Consider the following 18,436-nt stretch of genomic DNA (forward strand, 5'->3'; position numbering starts at 1 on the left):
GGATGCCTGCTGCAATCTTAGTATTGTTTTTTTTTTAACAATTAAACAAAATCACTATAACTAAATGTATGCTAAAGTATGCTGTTGGCTTACAGCATCAACTTCTTGATTTATCCTTGCAGGTACCAGTTTTCACAACCAAAGTTCAACCTTGGAACAGGGTAAATGAACACTGAAAGATTCAGTGGCCTCTGAGCAGATTCAGATTATATTTCCTTCACAATTATAACAGAGAATTCTAGATAGTTCGGTGATTAGATTGAGAAATGGTTACAAGTCATGGGTAATGCTCCTAGATTAACGTCAGCCTTTGGTTGGTTTATGTGTTCAAAAAATCCTGGGATCTGAACAGTGATTTCACCATTACAAAAGTGACTCCAACCAACATATCTAAGTACAAGGTACTACGCAGTGGTGAAATTCAATTTTGTTTTACTACCGGTTCTGTGGGCGTGGCTTGCTGGGCATGGCAGGGGAGGGATATTGCACAATCTCCATTACCTCCCCACTCTGGGGCCAGCCAGAGGTGGTTTTTGCCAGTTCTATGAACTACTCAAAATTTCCTCTACCAGTTCTCTAGAACCTGTCAGAATCTGCTAAATTTCACCACTGTGCTATACTATGTTATGCTCTGCTAGTTGATTGAGTTGATATATTCATACACACACACACACACACACACACACACACAAAGTTGATATGCTCTGTGTGTGTGTGTGTGTGTGTGTGTGAATAAATAGCTACATTCCAGCAGGATAGTTGGGATTCCAAAGTACGTGATTTCCTTCTCCTTCAATTTTTTCTGCCCATGATTTTTCAGGAAGGTAAAGATTTTTTGCATATATAAAATTTTTTTATATTACAGGATACATCATTCCATCTGCCAGCCTGATAGATTTCGGCACAGTCTTCATTATTGCTGTGGTCATTGGGTTCACCTTCTGACCAATACCTAAATAAGGAAGATAGTCAAGTTAGTCTGAGAGAAATTCAGAAAGAGTTGTCTTTTCTTTTCACCCATATCACCTCCTGCCTGCCAAGTATAACCTAACACAGAAGGTCTGTACTTTTCCAATGGGGCTTTGGGTCAGTCATGTATATCCCACTGTTTTCCAGTATGAAACTTCAGAAACCATATGTAGGCCTTCAAAGTTCAGCAGGGGATCTGCCAGATTGGGACTAGTTTAATATTAACACAATATCTGTCTCTACACCATGCTCTGCATCTTATATCATTGTCTTCTCATCTATGGAGAAGAATGTTTCCTCACCTGACTCTTAGAAGCTACACAAGGACATGGAATTAGTGCTCTTCTGGATTTACAAATGCCAACTAGTACTAGCCATTATAATCAATGTCGAGGTATATTAGAAATTATAATTCATCAACATCTGGAAACTATTATCAAAATTCCTAAAGTCTTTTCACCCTTGGCTGCTTCTTGGGGATTAAATGCAAATTACCTCATTAAAATGATCTGGGATGGCCATTGTCTCCCACATTTGCCATAACTTTCTTCATTCTATTTTTTACTTGTGAATAAGTGTATCCCTAATGGTTGATATTACTGACTACTTGTCAATGACCAAAGCTCAGTAGAAGTCCACTGCTAGCTAGCTGAGTCTTCATGTTCTCCTTGTTAACACTGCTTGTTCATCTTAGGTGAGCTAGCAGTGAAAGGGAAGGTGGTTGACAAAAATATGTGTATTGAATGAGCAGCATGGATAGTAGTGATGAATGAGTAGGCAAATTCCAGATTTTGTAGGATTTTTAGAATGTCTCTGTGCTTATTCAGCTCCAAACTGAACCTCTTCTTGAAAGAGAAGAACAAGGCAAATGGAAGAAACTTCACTATGTTCTTTACTCTAGTTAGAAGGAATAGCTGAAAACATAGAGGATAACTAGCAGCTATGGTTCCTTCTAGTGATCAACTGGGTCAACTAATCCTCTTCAGCAGCAAGGCCATCTTGTAGGAGAAACATTTGATATTTAGAGCCATTGTTAGATGACCAGCTTTTTCATCTCACTATCTTTTCAAGCCCAATGCATTGGAGTTGCTTTGGCTATTTTCAGGCATTAGGAATCTATAAGCATGGGCCATAGACATGCAAGTCTCTAGAATACACATAGAACTTCCAACCATTCAGCATTTGCCCTTCCTGATTACTCTCCAATGCCTACTAAACACTTACTGGTAGCATGCTAGCAATTCTGTATATGATCTCCTTTATCTTATGCCAAGCACTCCTCTGATACAGTCTCAGGAAATAAGCAAGATAGCCAAGAGCACCAGCTGCTTAAATTGCTCATAACTGCAAGTATTCAGTTATGAAGTCACATGGCAACAGGCTCATCATGCATATATGGATGTTGCCCTCATTTGGAAGATCTCATTGAACTGTCAGTTCAAGTACCGTATTTTTTCAAAGTATAAGACCCACCTTTTTCCCTCAAAAAAGGGTGAAAATCTGGGTGCATCTTATACACTGAATACAGCATTTTTGGCCTCCTGAAACCCCACCCCCTTTGCAAAGATGGCCATACATAGCCTTTAGAGGCTTATAGAGTGCTCCTGGGGGCTGGGGAGGGCACAAATGAGAGAAAATGTCATTTTTTGCTCATTTTTGCCCTCCCCAACCCCCAGGAGCACTCTACAAACTTCCTAAAGGCTATGCATGCCCTTTTTTGACAAAAAAACAGGCCAGTTTTAATGAAAAGCAGGCTGTTTTGGGGAGATCTGCAGAGTGCAAAAACTTTTTTTAAAATTTGCCTCTTCAAAATCTTGGTGTGTCTTATACTCTGGTGCATCTTATACTCCGAAAAATACGGTAGATCAACTATACATTGTTTTAAAGGGTGCACTGCATTTTTTCCCCAGTGGTTCCTTAATGTATTACTGATTGAAAGTATGCTTAAAAAAATAAATGCTATCTTGGTTCCTTGTTCCTGTCAGTTATTTGCCAATATTGTATTGGTCAAAATTGTATTTGAAAGTTACAAAAGTACCATAAGTAACAGTCAGATATTTTATAGGGATATCTTATGGAAACGTTCTGTGTAGGTAAAGCTCACTCTTTCCGCATGAGGGTGTTAAATGGAAGGTATGAGGAAGGTAACAGGAACATGGATTAAAAAAATATTCAATGCAGCATAGAATTGTGTAATATGCAATGTCTCGTTCAGTGATGGCTAACTTTCTTGTCGTGTGATGAAAGTGTGCATGCATACTCACATCCATAATGCAATGAGTGTACAACACACAACCCCGCATGCTCCTGAACCCTGTGCATGTACGCTTGACCCCCCCCCCTGTGCCCCATTTTGGGCCTAGCCCTAGCTGGTCTCCCTGCAGCCTCCTGGGACCAAAAACAGGCACAGGTGTACATGGCCCCCTCGCTCCCCCCACCCCATGCATGCGTGCGCAATCCCCCATCCCTGCACATGCATGTACATCTCCCACATGTATGCCTCCCTTGCATGCCTGACAGAGACCCAAAAATCAGCTGGCTGGCGGGAGGCGTGCACAAATGGTGGTGGAGCTGGCTGGGGTAACAGCTCGTGTGCCCGCAGAGAAGGCTCCGGGTGCCATCGGTTCGCCATCACAGGTCTAGTCACTACAAACAGAGACAATTCTTCTTTGTGCTAACAGGAACTTGGCCTCCTTCTTCTTCTAACTTTAGAAGAATGGAATATTTTGAATAGATACTCTGCTATTCTACATGTAGTTCTTTCCCTCCTGCCCAGTCCAATGGCAGCATTTTAAGACAGCAGGCCTTTGGACTTCCAGGAGCTTCTGTACTTCTGTTTCTGGCATCCACCATTCTCATATTTTTTGTTGGGGTTGCTCTGGGTTGTAGTTTAATAATATTACTAAGGAACAGGTTCTCTATTCTTGCCTCATAATAAAACAAGTGAACAAAGACTATGGAGAGGCTTGGTTAAGAAGGAATGCTCAGGATATCAATGCAGTCCCATATTAGTCTTTTCTCCCAAGCATTATGGAAATTTATGTTTTGTGGCAGAGTTCATGTCTGTTAATTTAGGGCAGTGTTTCTCAACCTTAACCACTTTAAGACCTGTGGAATTCAACTCCCAGAGTTCCCAGTCCAGCATTCTGGGTGGGGAATTCTAGGAATCCCAGCATTTTGTCTGGGGATTTCTGGGAATTGAAGTCCATACATCTTAAAGTGATCAAGTTTTAGAAATACTAGTTTAGGATGTTTACTTTTAATAGGAAAGGAACTACATGAAACTTGTGTTTCTGCTTTTTCAGACTGGAAAATTCAAGAAATTTGTTAAGACACCTGCCTAATGGTACGGTAGGATATGAAAATTGCAGTGCACAGGCTTGTCTTACTTGAAGCTGGTTCTGTAGTCTGTGCCATCAACCCATCTCCATTGCCCTTCATCATTGTGATCACTGAGTCCAATCCAGTAGCGCTCATTTCTGGCTTGAGCCTGGAGGAAATTCTAGGGTGCCAAAAGTTGGGGAAGGAAAAAGGTATAAAAGTTATAACAGCAGAAGCAACAACAACAACAGTGTTCCAAAATATTTAAGTTGAATTCATCTGGAAGAACTCTTTTATCTGTATTAGTAGTAATTAACTAGAGTCATATATTGCAATAAGCACTTCCCTAAGTGCTTATTCCAAAAATATGTTTTGGTTAATTCAGTGACCATGACTCTGATATGTGTGTGTGTGTGTGTAAGACACCACCCTATTAAAACTTTGATTATGAAATTGATTTGCCTCATTTGTAGCATTCAATAAGTTCCTGTGACAAATATCATCTTCCAATTGCAATTTTCTTTTATTTTCTGCCATCAGTTCTATATTTCTTTTCCACATAAAAAGAACATGGAAGAAACCATCCCTCTTCCTTTTTTTAAAAAAAAGGAGGAGCCATTTCTCTGGAATATTCTGTTGACCTGTTGCCTTGATCTAAACACGGGACAGAAAGTCCTTTCTGATATTGCAAACTACATTTCCCTAGATTCTTTGAAGAAGGCAGAGAAATGAGATCCAAAGCTCCTACAAAGTTGAAGTTTCAATAGGAAGTCTCCAGAGCTAAGGAATGCTTCCAGCATATGTATGGCTACTTCTTCTAAAAGAAACAGAAAATTTAGTAACCAGGGGACTCATGCATATATGGAGTCTATGCCATTTTGAAACCACACTAGACCTCACTTTTGAAGAACTTAACTGATTCATTTCTGGCTTAACTGCATTGTTGAGAAACTCACTAAGAATCTAGGATTTGTGTTGCTACTTCTTTAAGTCACTGTAGCCCAATTTCCCCACTGAAGGGAACTCTCACTTTATCTTGCTTTTCTGATCCTGCCCTTGAAATCCTGCCCTTGAACCGTTTTGTGGTTGCCACTAGCTTAGAAAAAAAAAAGGGAAACCGAATTTTCTGTTTCCCACTTCCCTATAGTAATACCATATTGGCTTAGGAAGTATAAAGCAGTTCAGTTTATTTATTTTATGGGAAGACAGTTGCCACTTGTAGATACATTCCATTTCCTCTTTGGGACTAAAAGGCTAATGCTAAACAAGGAGAAGGCAGCCCATTTCTATTTGATATGTTCTGGTGCTTCTTTTTTCAGTTAAGATTACCAGGCATTTTCATTTAGTCTCAAATTATCCCCATGTCACCTATCTTAGCTTCTGATGATTCTTAGTTCTAACAAACTTGCAATATCACTTTGTATCAGTATGGTGTGTTATGAGTGTAGATAGGCAATAGGAACACATACAGCATAAGGGCTCTCTTGTGACAGTCATAAATCATAATGAGCTGATTTGGCATGTCCCAGAACTATACCCCTGACTAGAATCTGCAGCGACATTTCTTCGTGGATAACCTAATATTACAGCATCCAGTCAATAGTTAACAATTATGATTGATGTTTATCATAGAAGTTGACAACTTTTTGGTTGTTTTTGTTAGATGTTTCTTTGTTCGTGGTTACATCGTGGTGGGCAAAGTAGTGGTTTCATGCTATCACTGCAAGGGGCAGGACTAGAATTCCAAGAGGTGTATTATCTTTGAGGGGAAAGGCTTTCCTTGGACAGATTTTTTTTGTTGTTGTTAAGAAGACCTTCCAAATCATTCAGGAGATGTTGTTTTTTCGGTGACATGGCAAAATTCAGTGGCGTAATATCTAGATCAGTGGTAGTCAACCTGGTCCCTACCGCCCACTAGTGGGTGTTCCAGCTTTCGTGGTGGGCGGTAGGGGTTTGCTATAACTCTGCTTTATAAATTTTATAAAGTAACATTATTTCCTTACTTTATAAATCACCATTAAGATGGAATCGGTGGGCAGTTAGAAAATTTTACTACTAACAGAGATACAAAAGTGAGAGGTAGGTATAAAAAGGTTGACTACCCCTGATCTAGATCCTGCAATCTGCTCTCCAAAAAGAAAAAGAAAATACCCAGCTTTAATGAATATCCTGATGTACCAAAATAATGAGGAGTACTTTGTATAGATCATCTTGCTTTGTTTGAAAATGCACCAGAGGACATATCTATGCATATTCTACCTGTGTAATGTATTCAAAGTAAATCAACTTCTAGTTGCTTTTTTACCCTAGGGTAAAATGTCTTTCAAAAATCAAGGTGGAAAAAAAGGCAGTAACTTGTAACAGAGAAGTAGTGGGTGGGGAAATGTTCCCTCCCAACATAGCTAGTCAGGAGTTGGTAGCAACTTGTAAACTTACACCTTCTCCCAAACAACTACCAGGATCCTTACCTGTTCATACTGATTGGTAATGACTACCAATTCTGAATTCTGTTCTTCACATTGACTCTTTGCTGTGTGCCAGATAACTTGTTGGAGGGAGAAGTAGTAACATGCGCCATCAAAATGTCTCCATTCTCTGCTTTTGGCTCCACATGGGTACACTGGCAAAGAAGAAAATAAAAGAACTTTTCTGGCTCGAGTTGCCGGAGGTTTTGGTCTAGATGTCTGCTATATCACACTGGCATTTTGGAAGCATGTACTTCAACTGTGCACCAAGTACAGCCTGAGTGAATTAAGTGTTTTCCCTCTGGAAGAACTCAAAGGAATAAACTTAGTCTCAGTAAATTATTTAGCACATTGAAAAGAGAGAGATGCCATGTTAGAATTTAGAAGAGAGGGAAACACAATTGCCTTAGAGATGTCTGAACCACAATTGTAGTGGAAATAAATGCTGGCCCTGGACAGGGAGATGGATTAGAAGACCTCCAAAATCCCTTCCATATCTAAGCAACAACTTACTGTAGAAATCAGATTTTATGGTGAAATTTGATCCTCAAGGCAGTGATTGTATTTTTACTCAGTGGATTCTTGTACAGAATCTTAGAAGGCTTACTCTGTTGGCCACGTTTTCTGGGATCACATGGTATGCAAAGAAATTACTTGGTTAAAACAGGTACTAGAGAACAATCCTGTGTGGAAAATGCACTGTATTGATATTTATTCTCCTAAAGGGCTCCATTGATTGTGGGCTCTGCTGGGATCTACTTTAATTAGTACCCCCCACACCCAACAATTAGGGCCAGCAGCCCCTTCACTTCTTGAGAATGACTTACCCCTTTCTAGAGGTTGCTGCAGTTTGCTCTTTCCTGTAGGAATAGAAATGTACACAATAATATTAGTAGTTAATAAAAGTAATACAAATATCATATTCCAAAAGGATCTTAAGCACTCTGAAAAAAATCTAGACCTGGAGTTAGCTTTCGAATTCTACATCATATATGTCTCAAGACTCAAAGGAAAGTATCCTTCACAAATTACAGTTGCTCTCCCTCTCCCTCCCTCCCTCCCTCCCTCCCTCTCTCCCTCCTTCTTTCGTCCTCCATTAATATATTTGTGCTTTGATAAGCTCATGCCTTTCAGGGCACATACTGTGAGCACCATGGTGAGCTGATATCTTGCCAGCTTTTGCTGGCTAGCAGATTTTTGGAATAGAATAGAATAGAATTCTTTATTGGCCAAGTGTGATTTTGTGAGGTGAATCGTGATTGGATGCTCAATCTGAGTTGGTGTTAATTTCTCCAAAACAAAGGTGAGATTTACAAAGAGCTGAGGTGGCGCAGTGGTTAAATGCAGCACTGCAGGCTATTTCAGCTGACTGCAGTTCTGCAGTTCGCCTGTTCAAATCTCACCGGCTCAGGGTTGACTCAGCCTTCCATCCTTCCGAGGTGGGTAAAATGAGGACCCCGGATTGTTGTTGGGGGCAATATGCTGACTCTGTAAACTGCTTAGAGAGGGCTGAAAGCCCTATGAAGCGGTATATAAGTCTAACTGCTATTGCTATTGCTAACTCTTGTTAGCCATTCCTCATAAGAGACCAAGGAAACTGTTATTCTTATGATTGGCGTATGAGTGGAATGGCTGGAGTTGGGATTACATCAAGCTCACATTTATAAAGCGGCCTATATGGACATTAAGCTTGACTGATTCTTACATACATTTAATCACTTTTGGGGATTTTTTAAAAAATGTTTTGTTTATTGGAGAGATTAAGACTGCAAGTACCATATTCATCAGGTGGGGTTTTGCCTCCTTAAAAGACAAAGGTGTAAATATTATTATTATTATTTTACTACGCAACAAAAAGATGCTTAGTATATGCTGGAAATTAATGTATGTTTTGTGGGTTCAGTGACTTGCTCTTTCTAGAATACTAAGGATTTGAGAGAGTTTTAAAGCCACTTTCTACAATGTTTGGTCCTGAAGTCCACACAGAATGTCAGAAATCAAAGTAGTTGATTTACCTTGGGATGCCACAAGTCCAAACAATATGATGATCAGCAGGTAAGAAATGGCCAAAAGCACATAAGTCATAGAAGGTGTCCATTTCCACTGTGGGATATATCTCTCTTGGGAGAGGAGGGAAGGGGAGAATGAGAGAGAGAGAGGGGGAGAATGTTAGAATCTAGCATGAAAATTATTTCCAGTATTCCAAAACTCCTTATATAATAAAATCACTGAATAGACAATGCTCTACTATAGTGTTCTAATACAATTTCCAATTTCTAATGTTGGGAATGTATGCATACCTGACTATGTGGTCTTGCTGTATTTCCCATAGTAATAAGAGCAAATAATATAGTTTTCTATATAAGTAGATTGCTATGAAACATAAATAACCTGGCAATAACGAAAGATCAGTATTTATTTTGAATTCTTTTTTCCTTTAGCTCTGTTCTGAGCAGTGATGCCACCAAAGTAATATTTTCTGGCTGAAAAGTTTGACTCATGGGGAATTATATTACTAATCTTAAATACAGGGCATATGTTATAATCTTATAATTTTTCTCAGAAAGTTAATCCAAATTAGAGTCAGGTTTATGCTCCTTGCTACAAATCAATAAAATAAGGAGGGAACATGTCAAAAATATCATGGATGCCATATTTTAATCACCTTTGTGTAAAAATGTGTTGAAATCATAGGCATAGAATGATGTAATGTAGACAGAATAATGCTGTTTCACCACTGCTTGTTTATCTTTTAATTTTAAATTCACGATTTGTTAACATTTTGTGGATATTAGAGACTTTCAAAGCCATAAGCTTAATCTGGTAACTAAGAAGTTTTACTTTTTTCAGATTTAAGGAATTTAAAATTTTAAATACTTAAAAGAATTTAAAATTTTAAATACTTAAAAGAATTTAAAATAATATGCAGTTGGAAAAAAGGGGGGAAATGGAATGTTGATGTAAGAATATTTTAAATGGATTGGGAGATCAGAAAGATTTGAAAGATTGATTCTATTTTTGCTGTAAGATTTGAAAAACAAATATATAATTAAATCATATACTGATGGGAAATGACTGAAAGGAAACCAAACCCATATTAGGAACTGAGACTTGATTAAGGTTGCAACTGGACAGCACAGAGAACTAAAGGAGCAGGCAAAAAAGAGATAAAATGACTAAACTGGCTATAACTTTTTCTTATGTTAAGGAGATTTTTAAAAAATATGGACTGAAATTTTAATAGCTAATATCTCATATAGACATTTCAGTGGATAAACTTTTAGAAGTTGAAGAGAAAATGTTAAGAAACTTTTACGTGATCAAGGACAATAAAATGGAGATTACTAAAATGGGAGGGCAAAAGACAAATCAAGAAAAGGACTTAGATGTGGAACAGGTATGGCAAGAAGTCCTGGATGATGCCCCTTTATAAGATTTAATAAGACGCCTGGTAAAAACTTTGAAGATTTCTTTTAAATGCCAACAAATTATGAAAGACCAAATCCTGTGATGCCATAAGAATGATTTAAAGGTTAAGATTACGCAGAGCAAAAAAGGAGTATAAAGTTGGGCTATTTGATAAGGGATAAAATATTTGATTGATATTTCTGGTAACTCCTAAAGGACTTTTTGCTGAACTAGGATTGAAAAGATGATTTCTAGACTGCATATAGATAAACATTAGACTATGGGAATAAGAGTTTTTTTTAAAAAACAAAAATGTAACTTTGAAAGAGGGAGGAAAATTAGTATAACAGCTTATGCATTTGTAATGGTCTTTTTCTTTTCTACTTCTAATTCTTTTTCCCCTTGTATCTTCTGAACTTTCCTTTTTTCTATCTTACTTTGCATTAGTTGTTGCTATGTTTGTTGAAAGCTTCAATGCAATTATTAACAAAAATGTAATTTCAAAGTTAATGAACTTATAATAAAAGAATTAAAGAAATACACTATTCCAGAGCCTCTTAATCTGGGACAAAAATATATTCTCAGATTAAAAGACTGCTTGTATCCCAACTAAGAGTAAGACACCCCTGTGAGCTGAAAGCAGGCACCAGGGAATGCCTTGATTCAGCTAGGAGAAACTATTTTTTTTTTCAGAATGTCTTGCTATTCTGAAAAATCACCCAGAAATAATTGAAGATAAAGCCACCACAGAATTGGAGGAGGATAACCCTAATATTTAGTTCATCCCAAATGATACTGGAACTGTTTCAGTTAAAGCAAGCCTTCTCTAATTCTAGTGTTAACTGAGTTTTATGATAAATATGACATTGTATCCCCCTCTTAACCCAGACAAGCACAGATAATAAGGAGCTAAACAAATTCTTAGTCTTTCCCCAAACCATTAAACTGAATCAATAATAAGTATTTACCAATTTTTCTTGCTGGCATGTGTGCTCCGATTTCTGTTAAATATTCTTGATCATTCACTTGCTGTTCGCAGTCATTGGTGGGAGTCATTGTGCAGTGAGCTTACGATCAGGGAGGGTTTTTACAGCTTGAATTGAGGAACTTAAATATAATACGTAAGCTCCCCCTCTTTCGTTGCTGCTTCTTAGAAATGACAAAAAGAAATTTGCTTGGAATTGGGCTCTTACTGGGCAGGTCCTGTCAAGGAGCTTGAAGCACACTCTTGAGATGTTGGTTGGGAAGAGTTTGGGTCTCTAACTCATAAGGGAATGGAGAATGATCTTTGGACTGCAAACCTGGTCACCTCTTTATTATATCTATGCCTCTCCTGGCTTAGTAGGCCACTTGGGAGATGACTTAGATTAAGTCCATGCTTAATGTTAGCTTTCTTGAGGGAAGAGGTGATTCTAGTGGCCTTAAAGGAGACAGTGGTATGACCTCCCCAAGAGGGCATCATCAGATCTTACAGTCCTGGACAATTTCCATCTAATTTCCAACTTTCCCTTAAATAATTTTATATTAATTTGAATGTATCTCTTGTGGATATATATTGTTCTTTTATTCTATTAGAATAGCAGTTATAAAGAAGAAAAGTGAAACATGTAGAAAAAATGAGATATACAAAAATTATCACCATATCAGTTAATACTTAGTTGGGTAAACTTTAGCATGAATTACAGCCTTACAATGTCTTCCCATGGAGTGGGAAGTCTTTTAGTTCTACAGCTGTTATAATGTGAAAGCAAGATTGAATGATTACTTCTATTAACTGTGTTTTATTGCTGTCTATATTTGGCTATAACATTTCATAAAATATGGATAACTGAATAAACTTTGTTGCATTACATTCTTGATGAAATTATATTTCCACTAATATAAAATCTTATACCGCCTAAAAAAGTGGTGTTATTAGCCACAAAACTCAAAAATACACTTTACCCAAAGTGTTTCCACAATTTTGGCCACTACTCTATGTCAACCTACACCTTCCGTAAATGTAAGGTGTCACTGGTTGGTGTTCACACACATTATATGTCTAATTAACGCTCTCACTGGACTTTATGCTCTATGTTGATTTTTAACCATATTATTGTAAGTTTGGTACTGACGAGTCAATAAGAAAAGCTTGCATCTACTGCTGTTCATCTTTTAACTACTTTGTTCAAATTGTTTTTTTAAAGATTTTTTTAAATTTTTGAATAAACACAAACAGACAAAGCACACCAAAAAGCCACAAAACCATCTTCCACTACAAATTGTAGAAAGTGTGTCGATTGGTTACAAAAACTTCCGTGCATCCCTTCCCCAATCATCACCTACAATTTATATCAAATCATATATTTTAAATCAAATATATTTATATATATATTACTATCATCATACCTCAACTTTCATTTGACTAAAATTGTTTTTACGTCCTTTTATATAAAACATTCCAGATTTAAAGCAAAACCACATGGCATTCCATTAGATCTTCCCAATATCATCCAGTAACATTACATCTTTATAACATGTTCTAAATAAAAATTGATTATATTTAATAACATAGCTTCTAAACCTCCTTTCGTAGTCACCATTTGCAATTTATATCAAATTTCCTCTTATCAAACCAATACATATATATGCATTATTATCATTATCAATCAATTATTTAATGGTATCCATTATCACTCCATTTTATACATAATGATCTAAATTTAACTAAATTTGACTTAATTTTTTATTATAAGCTTTCATTACATCAACCTGTGTCCTTCCAGTAATAGTGCAGTTTTATGTCTCTTGCCATTTGTAGCATTAGTATTCTGGTTATTTCCTTAGAAAGTTTTGTATGGACTTCTAAGTTTTGTATGGACTTATTGCTTATTGCATATCTTGTATAAGCTCGAAACTCTCCATCTGCTTCTTCGATCAGCTTATCTTTGGTTATCACTAGTGCTTCGAACAAAATTTCTCTCCTTAGTTCCATCAATTCTTCTCTTTTCTTCTTCTATACTTTGAAATCTGGGGTAGAGCTCCAGTCCATCTATTTCCCCTTTCCATATTCCAGTCTTTCCATTTCCAACCATGCTCAGTTCACTGTCAGTATCAACAATTTTCTTGACACAACTGGGGAAAGCTGACTCTAAAAGTTCCCACAGCTTTCATCTAATTAAAAGTAAAAGTTTCCCCTTCCCCCTAGGTCACTGGTCACGCTGCCCAACCCAGTTGTTGGCCGGTTGCTTGGTTACTTCCCTTCCTCTAGCCAGCCACCTGTGAGAATGTCCTTGATTCCCACAAGAAAAAAATATTGTTTTAGCTACAAAAACCCATTTTGGCTACAAAACCCCATGTAACTAACCCGCTTCAAAATGGCCTCAGCCAGTTTCACTTCAGGGTTGACAGATTTCATATCAAGTTTGGGTGTTTGCATTCCTAAAGATTGTAACTATTGCCCTAAAGGTATCCAACATTTATGCTTGCTTCCTTAAAATTGTTGTGTCAACAAAGTATTTTGTTTTGAGTGCAAATGAAAAACAGACCATTACTCAACTGTGTTTTTAGGAAATGTGATGCTATTCCGTCAGCAGTTTTTCTAACTTGTGATTCTCCAGATACACAAATGAGAAACTCCAACTTAACACTAGCAGTTACAGTTGAACTCTAATGGAGATTGAGGAAGCCTATACTAAGGCAACAGTATTTCCATCCATTTTGCAAGATGATGGTCAAGGGATAAGAAACAAAAACAAAGTTAAAAAAACAGCCTAAGATGTTTATGGAAATTCTCAATCATCCAGGTCATGGTTATCCCAAAGGCGCTTTTTTTCAAAAGGCAATTGTGCTTTGCTTGCTTTTTCTCTCTCTGAAAAGGTTGGTTTCTCATCTGTTCTAAAGAAACGTCTTGGATGAGAAGCAAACTCTTGTTGTTTTTTTAAGAAAAACCAAGAAAGTCCAGTTGCCTTTTGAAAAAAAAAAGCAATAGCAATAGCAGTTAGACTTATCAGTATCATCAGCTTTCAGCCCTCTCTAAGCGGTTTACAGAGCCAGCATATTGCCCCCACAGTCTGGGTCCTCATTTTACCCACCTTGGAAGGATGGAAGGCTGAGTCAACCCTGAGCCGGTGAGATTAGAACCGCTGAACTGCAGATAACAGTCAGCTGAAGTGGCCTGCAGTACTGCACTCTACCCACTGTGCCACCTCGGCTCTTTGCTTTGGGCCTAGAAAAATATCATTTATGAGGTTTGGATTCCTTAATCTTGACCTACAACACTGTTTCAATGGTCCTCTTGGCAAAAAATGGATTGCAGTCACTAGAAGAAACAGATATGGAAAGGGAAATCCTAAGTTTTTCAAGACAGTTTTAAACTGAATTTGGGAGAAGAGAGAGGGGCTTAGACTTTAATAGTAATGGGCTTTGATCAGACTAAGTCAGCCTAAAGACAGATTGTAGACATGATGGAATGGCAATTAGACCACCTTTGACTTTCAAGAAATATATTTATTTCTAGTTTAATGAAAAAAAAGGACTAGAGGTGACATGATAGCAGTGTTCCACTATCTCAGGAGCTGTCACAAAGAGAGAGTCAAAGCTATTCTCCAAAGCACCTGAGGGCAGGACAAGAAGCAATGGGTGGAAACTGATCAAGGAGAGAAGCAACTTAAAACTATGGAGAAATTTCCTGATAGTTAGAACAATTAATCAGTGGAACAACTTACCTCCAGAAATTGTGAATGGGCCAACACTGGAGTTTTTAAGATGATGTTGGACAACCATTTGTCTGAAGTGGTGTAGGGTTTCCTGTCTAAGCAGGGGGTAGGACTAGAAGACCTTCAAAGTCCCTTCCAATTCTGTTATTCTGTTATGTTATTTTGAGGAAGCCACCTTTACAGTACAGGTAGTCCTAAGTCTTACAACCATTTGTTGAATATTTAAAGTTATAGTGGCACTGAAAAAAGTGACTTATAACAGTCCTTACACTTACAACTCTTTGCAGCATCCCCATAGTTGACTTCCAACCAACAAAGTCAATGGGGCAATCTGGATTCTCTTAACGATGCATGGTTCACTTAACAATTGCAGGGATCTGCTTCATAGCAATAGCAAAAAAGGTAATGAAATCAGATGCATCTCATAACCACCTTGCTTAACAATGGAAATTCGGGTCCCAGTTGGGGGGTTCTAAGTTCAGGACTACATGTCTCAGGACAATTAGGTACGTCAATCAACTTATATTGTTATGTAAAATCTGTAAGAGTATTGTCATCCCACAAGTGAGAGTCCTTTGGCTTGAACTTTTCTGCCCATCAACAAAAATTTTTGAATCCCACCACTGGATTTTTGTTCCCAGTAAAGTGGGTGGCTTTAACCCTCAGAGCCAGGGCTAGCCATAACAATCACAGAAATATGGTGCTTCTCACTCCCAGTTCGCATAGGTGGTCCAGAAAGATGCCATGTTTGATGATATTGAAAGTCACTGAAAGATCAGAGAGAACTAGGGTGGTAACACACTCTCCCCTCAATTAATGCATAGAGTAAATATAACAAACAGAAGGAATATGGTTAAGAAAATATTCTCTGTTTCTGCTATCTGATGGGAAGTTTAAATTATTTCATCCATTGCATGAAAGCAATGTTGAGAAGACCAAAAAGGTAATGTTCTCTAGCCAGGATCACAAAGACCAAACTCCCTAGTCTTTGTCCCAATGGCAATCCTTGAGACGTAGAATCAGCTAAGAGTTGTGGAGATAGACTCCCAATCAGGAATTTTGGGAAATGAATACTGTACCCATCATGCTTGGTGAGACCTTGGTTGCAGAAGTGAACTCCCCTCAGAGTTGTTCAGTTCAGTTCTGTTATTGATCACAGAAGGCAATTCCACATAGAACCAACATTCTAGGTTTTCAAATTCCTTGTGTTTTTTGAAAACCCAGTCGTGTCCATGCGCGCAATAAGAACTCCCAAGTTCTTGTTGCACCATTTTGTTCTCGGTGTTCCCTCAAAAAACAGGTTCTTGAGTTATCAAAAAATTGCCCAGCCCTAAACAAATGATTAGGCATGTAATAAGCATTCCATGAGGAAATGAGAGGAATCGGCTCAAAAGCTAGAAATTCTAACTGGAAGTATTTTCATACTTTATATTAATGTATTTTATTTAGAACTTATATTTAAGATTGCTCATATGAATCTCAGAAAATGGGACGTGTCTCTACATCAGGGGCGTTACACTCTACTTCATTGTGGGCCGCATCAGGGTTGCGTTTGACCTCAGTGGGATGGAGTAGGTGTGGTGCAGTGGTTAAATGCAGCACTGCAGGCTACTTCAGCTGACTGCAGTTCTGCAGTTCGGCTGTTCAAATCTCACCGGCTCAAGGTTGACTCAGCCTTCCATCCTTCCGAGGTGGGTAAAATGAGGACCCGGATTGTTGTTGGGGGCAATATGGTGACTCTGTAAACCGCTTAGAGAGGGCTGAATGCCCTATGAAGCGGTATATAAGTCTAACTGCTATTGCTAATATGCATGGCCAGCTCAATGTCACTTGTGTCGGGGGCACCTGGGGCAGCCCGAGGGCTCTGCCAGAGAAAATGGGCTCCTGAACTCCATTTTCACCTGCAATGGCCTCGTGCAACTCTCCCAAGCTCCGTTTTCACTGGCAGAGGGGTCCAGTCCTTTGCTGTTTCCAGGGCGGTCCTGTGGGCCATATCTAAGCATCCCGTGGGCCAAATCGGGCTGTCGGGCCTTGAGTTTGACATCCCTGCTCCATGTAGACACGTACCTTTGAGTCAGTCTTGACTTCTGATAACTGCCCAGGCTAGCCCCTGCAGTTTAGTCAATAATTCAGAAATAAGATTTGCCACTATTTGCTTCCTAGAGCTGAGATAGAATGATAACCCGACTGGCTTTTCCCTAAGGCTAGAGTAGAACTCACAATGTCAGAATTTTAACAACCACACCAGAGGTGGGTTCCTACCAGTTCTCACCTATTCGGTAGAACCGGTTCGTCAAATCTACCGAACCGGTTAGAAGAGGTTCCACCAGTGGACCTGGAAAGCAGGCCACACCTACAGAAGAGGTTCCAAAAATTTTTGAAACCCACCACTGAACCACACCAAACTGACTCTCTTTGAATTCTACTCTTAAGAGAATACACATTCCAAGGGCAGGTCACTTTGAAATCAAGTGGAAAACCACGCTTTTTGCTGTAGTGATATTTTCACAAAAAAGCCTTGCAAAATGAAAACTATTCCACTTCCCACTGAACCAGATTCAGCCCATTGCAACATTGCTCATTTTTTCTCTCTTAAAGGATGCAAAGGGAGTGCAAGAGTAAGAGGAAATAAATATTGCTGAACTAACAATTGTGGCTTAGCTCTATAGCGTTTTCTTTATCACGGTGCTTTCAATATAATAAATAACTAACTAAATAAATAAATAAAGGCTGTTACAATTCTTAACACTGTATGTTGTAGACAGTGGTGGGTTTCAAAAATTGTTCGAACCTATTCTGTGGGTGTGGCCTCCTTTGTGGGAGTGGCTTGCCGCCCATGTGACCGGATGGGAGTGGCTTGCCACCCATGTGACCGGATATGAAGATGCCGACAACACTTGCCAGAACCACCTTAAATTACCTCACACACAGCACTGGCATGCATAAGAATATGATGTAAACTTGTTTTTTAAAAGGCATCTTTGGTTTGCGTTAAAACAACTTCAACACACGCAATGTTCTAATTGCACCACAAACGCAGTAGTCATCCTTACCTTTCACAGAGGCACTGAGTTTTATAAATATGAGCATGATAGTGTAGAATAATCATATCCAAGGACCAGTGGTGGGTTTCAAATTTTTTTGGAACCTCCTCTGTAGGTGTGGCCTGCTTTCCGGGTCCACTGGTGGAACCTCTTCTAACCGGTTCGGTAGATTGGACGAACCGGTTCTACCAAATAGGTGCGAATTGGTAGGAACCCACCTCTGGTGTAGATATCCTTTTTCCCTACTAGATCTTTTGATTTACCTAAGATGTTTTGAGAGTTTTGTTTGGTTTGTATGCTACAGTGATGTTGTGTGATTGTAATAGCCTGTTGGTTATCCCTAAGATGTTTCTGATGTAGGACAGTGTTTTTCTTCCATGGTTGTCTCTGAATTAATTGATGGCTCTCACCCTTTTTCCCAGCTATGGATTGATTTTATGATCAAGGCGTACGTTTGTGTCCTTATGCTCTTAGTAAATGTCAACATTTTTTTTAAGGAAACATTTTACACAGATACTATGAGAACACAGTC

General features: G+C 38.5%; 1 protein-coding gene across 1 annotated transcript; it reads right to left on the reverse strand.

Moving 5' to 3' along the window:
• Nucleotides 1–539: 539 nt before the first annotated feature.
• Nucleotides 540–11,413, reverse strand: LOC116502743 (hepatic lectin-like). The gene is made up of 6 exons (XM_032208649.1): nucleotides 11,132–11,413; nucleotides 8,771–8,875; nucleotides 7,583–7,615; nucleotides 6,759–6,910; nucleotides 4,359–4,471; nucleotides 540–952 (listed from the first exon to the last, which is right to left on the reverse strand). Exons 1-6 carry the CDS (start codon nucleotides 11,217–11,219, stop codon nucleotides 817–819), a joined length of 627 nt encoding a protein of 208 aa, XP_032064540.1. The 5' UTR covers nucleotides 11,220–11,413; the 3' UTR covers nucleotides 540–816.
• Between the last annotated feature and the right edge of the window lie 7,023 nt (nucleotides 11,414–18,436).

This window comes from Thamnophis elegans, chromosome 2, assembly GCF_009769535.1.
Source record: "Thamnophis elegans isolate rThaEle1 chromosome 2, rThaEle1.pri, whole genome shotgun sequence".
NCBI lineage: Eukaryota > Metazoa > Chordata > Lepidosauria > Squamata > Colubridae > Thamnophis > Thamnophis elegans.

What these genes read in the sequence shown, in the direction of transcription:
- LOC116502743 (XM_032208649.1), bottom strand. Translation starts at nt 11,219, where the DNA reads ATGACTCCCACCAATGACTGCGAACAGCAAGTGAATGATCAAGAATAT. An exon ending in TTACCAATCAGTATGAACAG is followed by an intron (nt 4,472 to 6,758) that starts GTAAGGATCCTG and finishes TTGGCACCCTAG; the next exon opens with AATTTCCTCCAGGCTCAAGC. An exon ending in GACTACAGAACCAGCTTCAA is followed by an intron (nt 953 to 4,358) that starts GTAAGACAAGCC and finishes TTCCTTATTTAG; the next exon opens with GTATTGGTCAGAAGGTGAAC.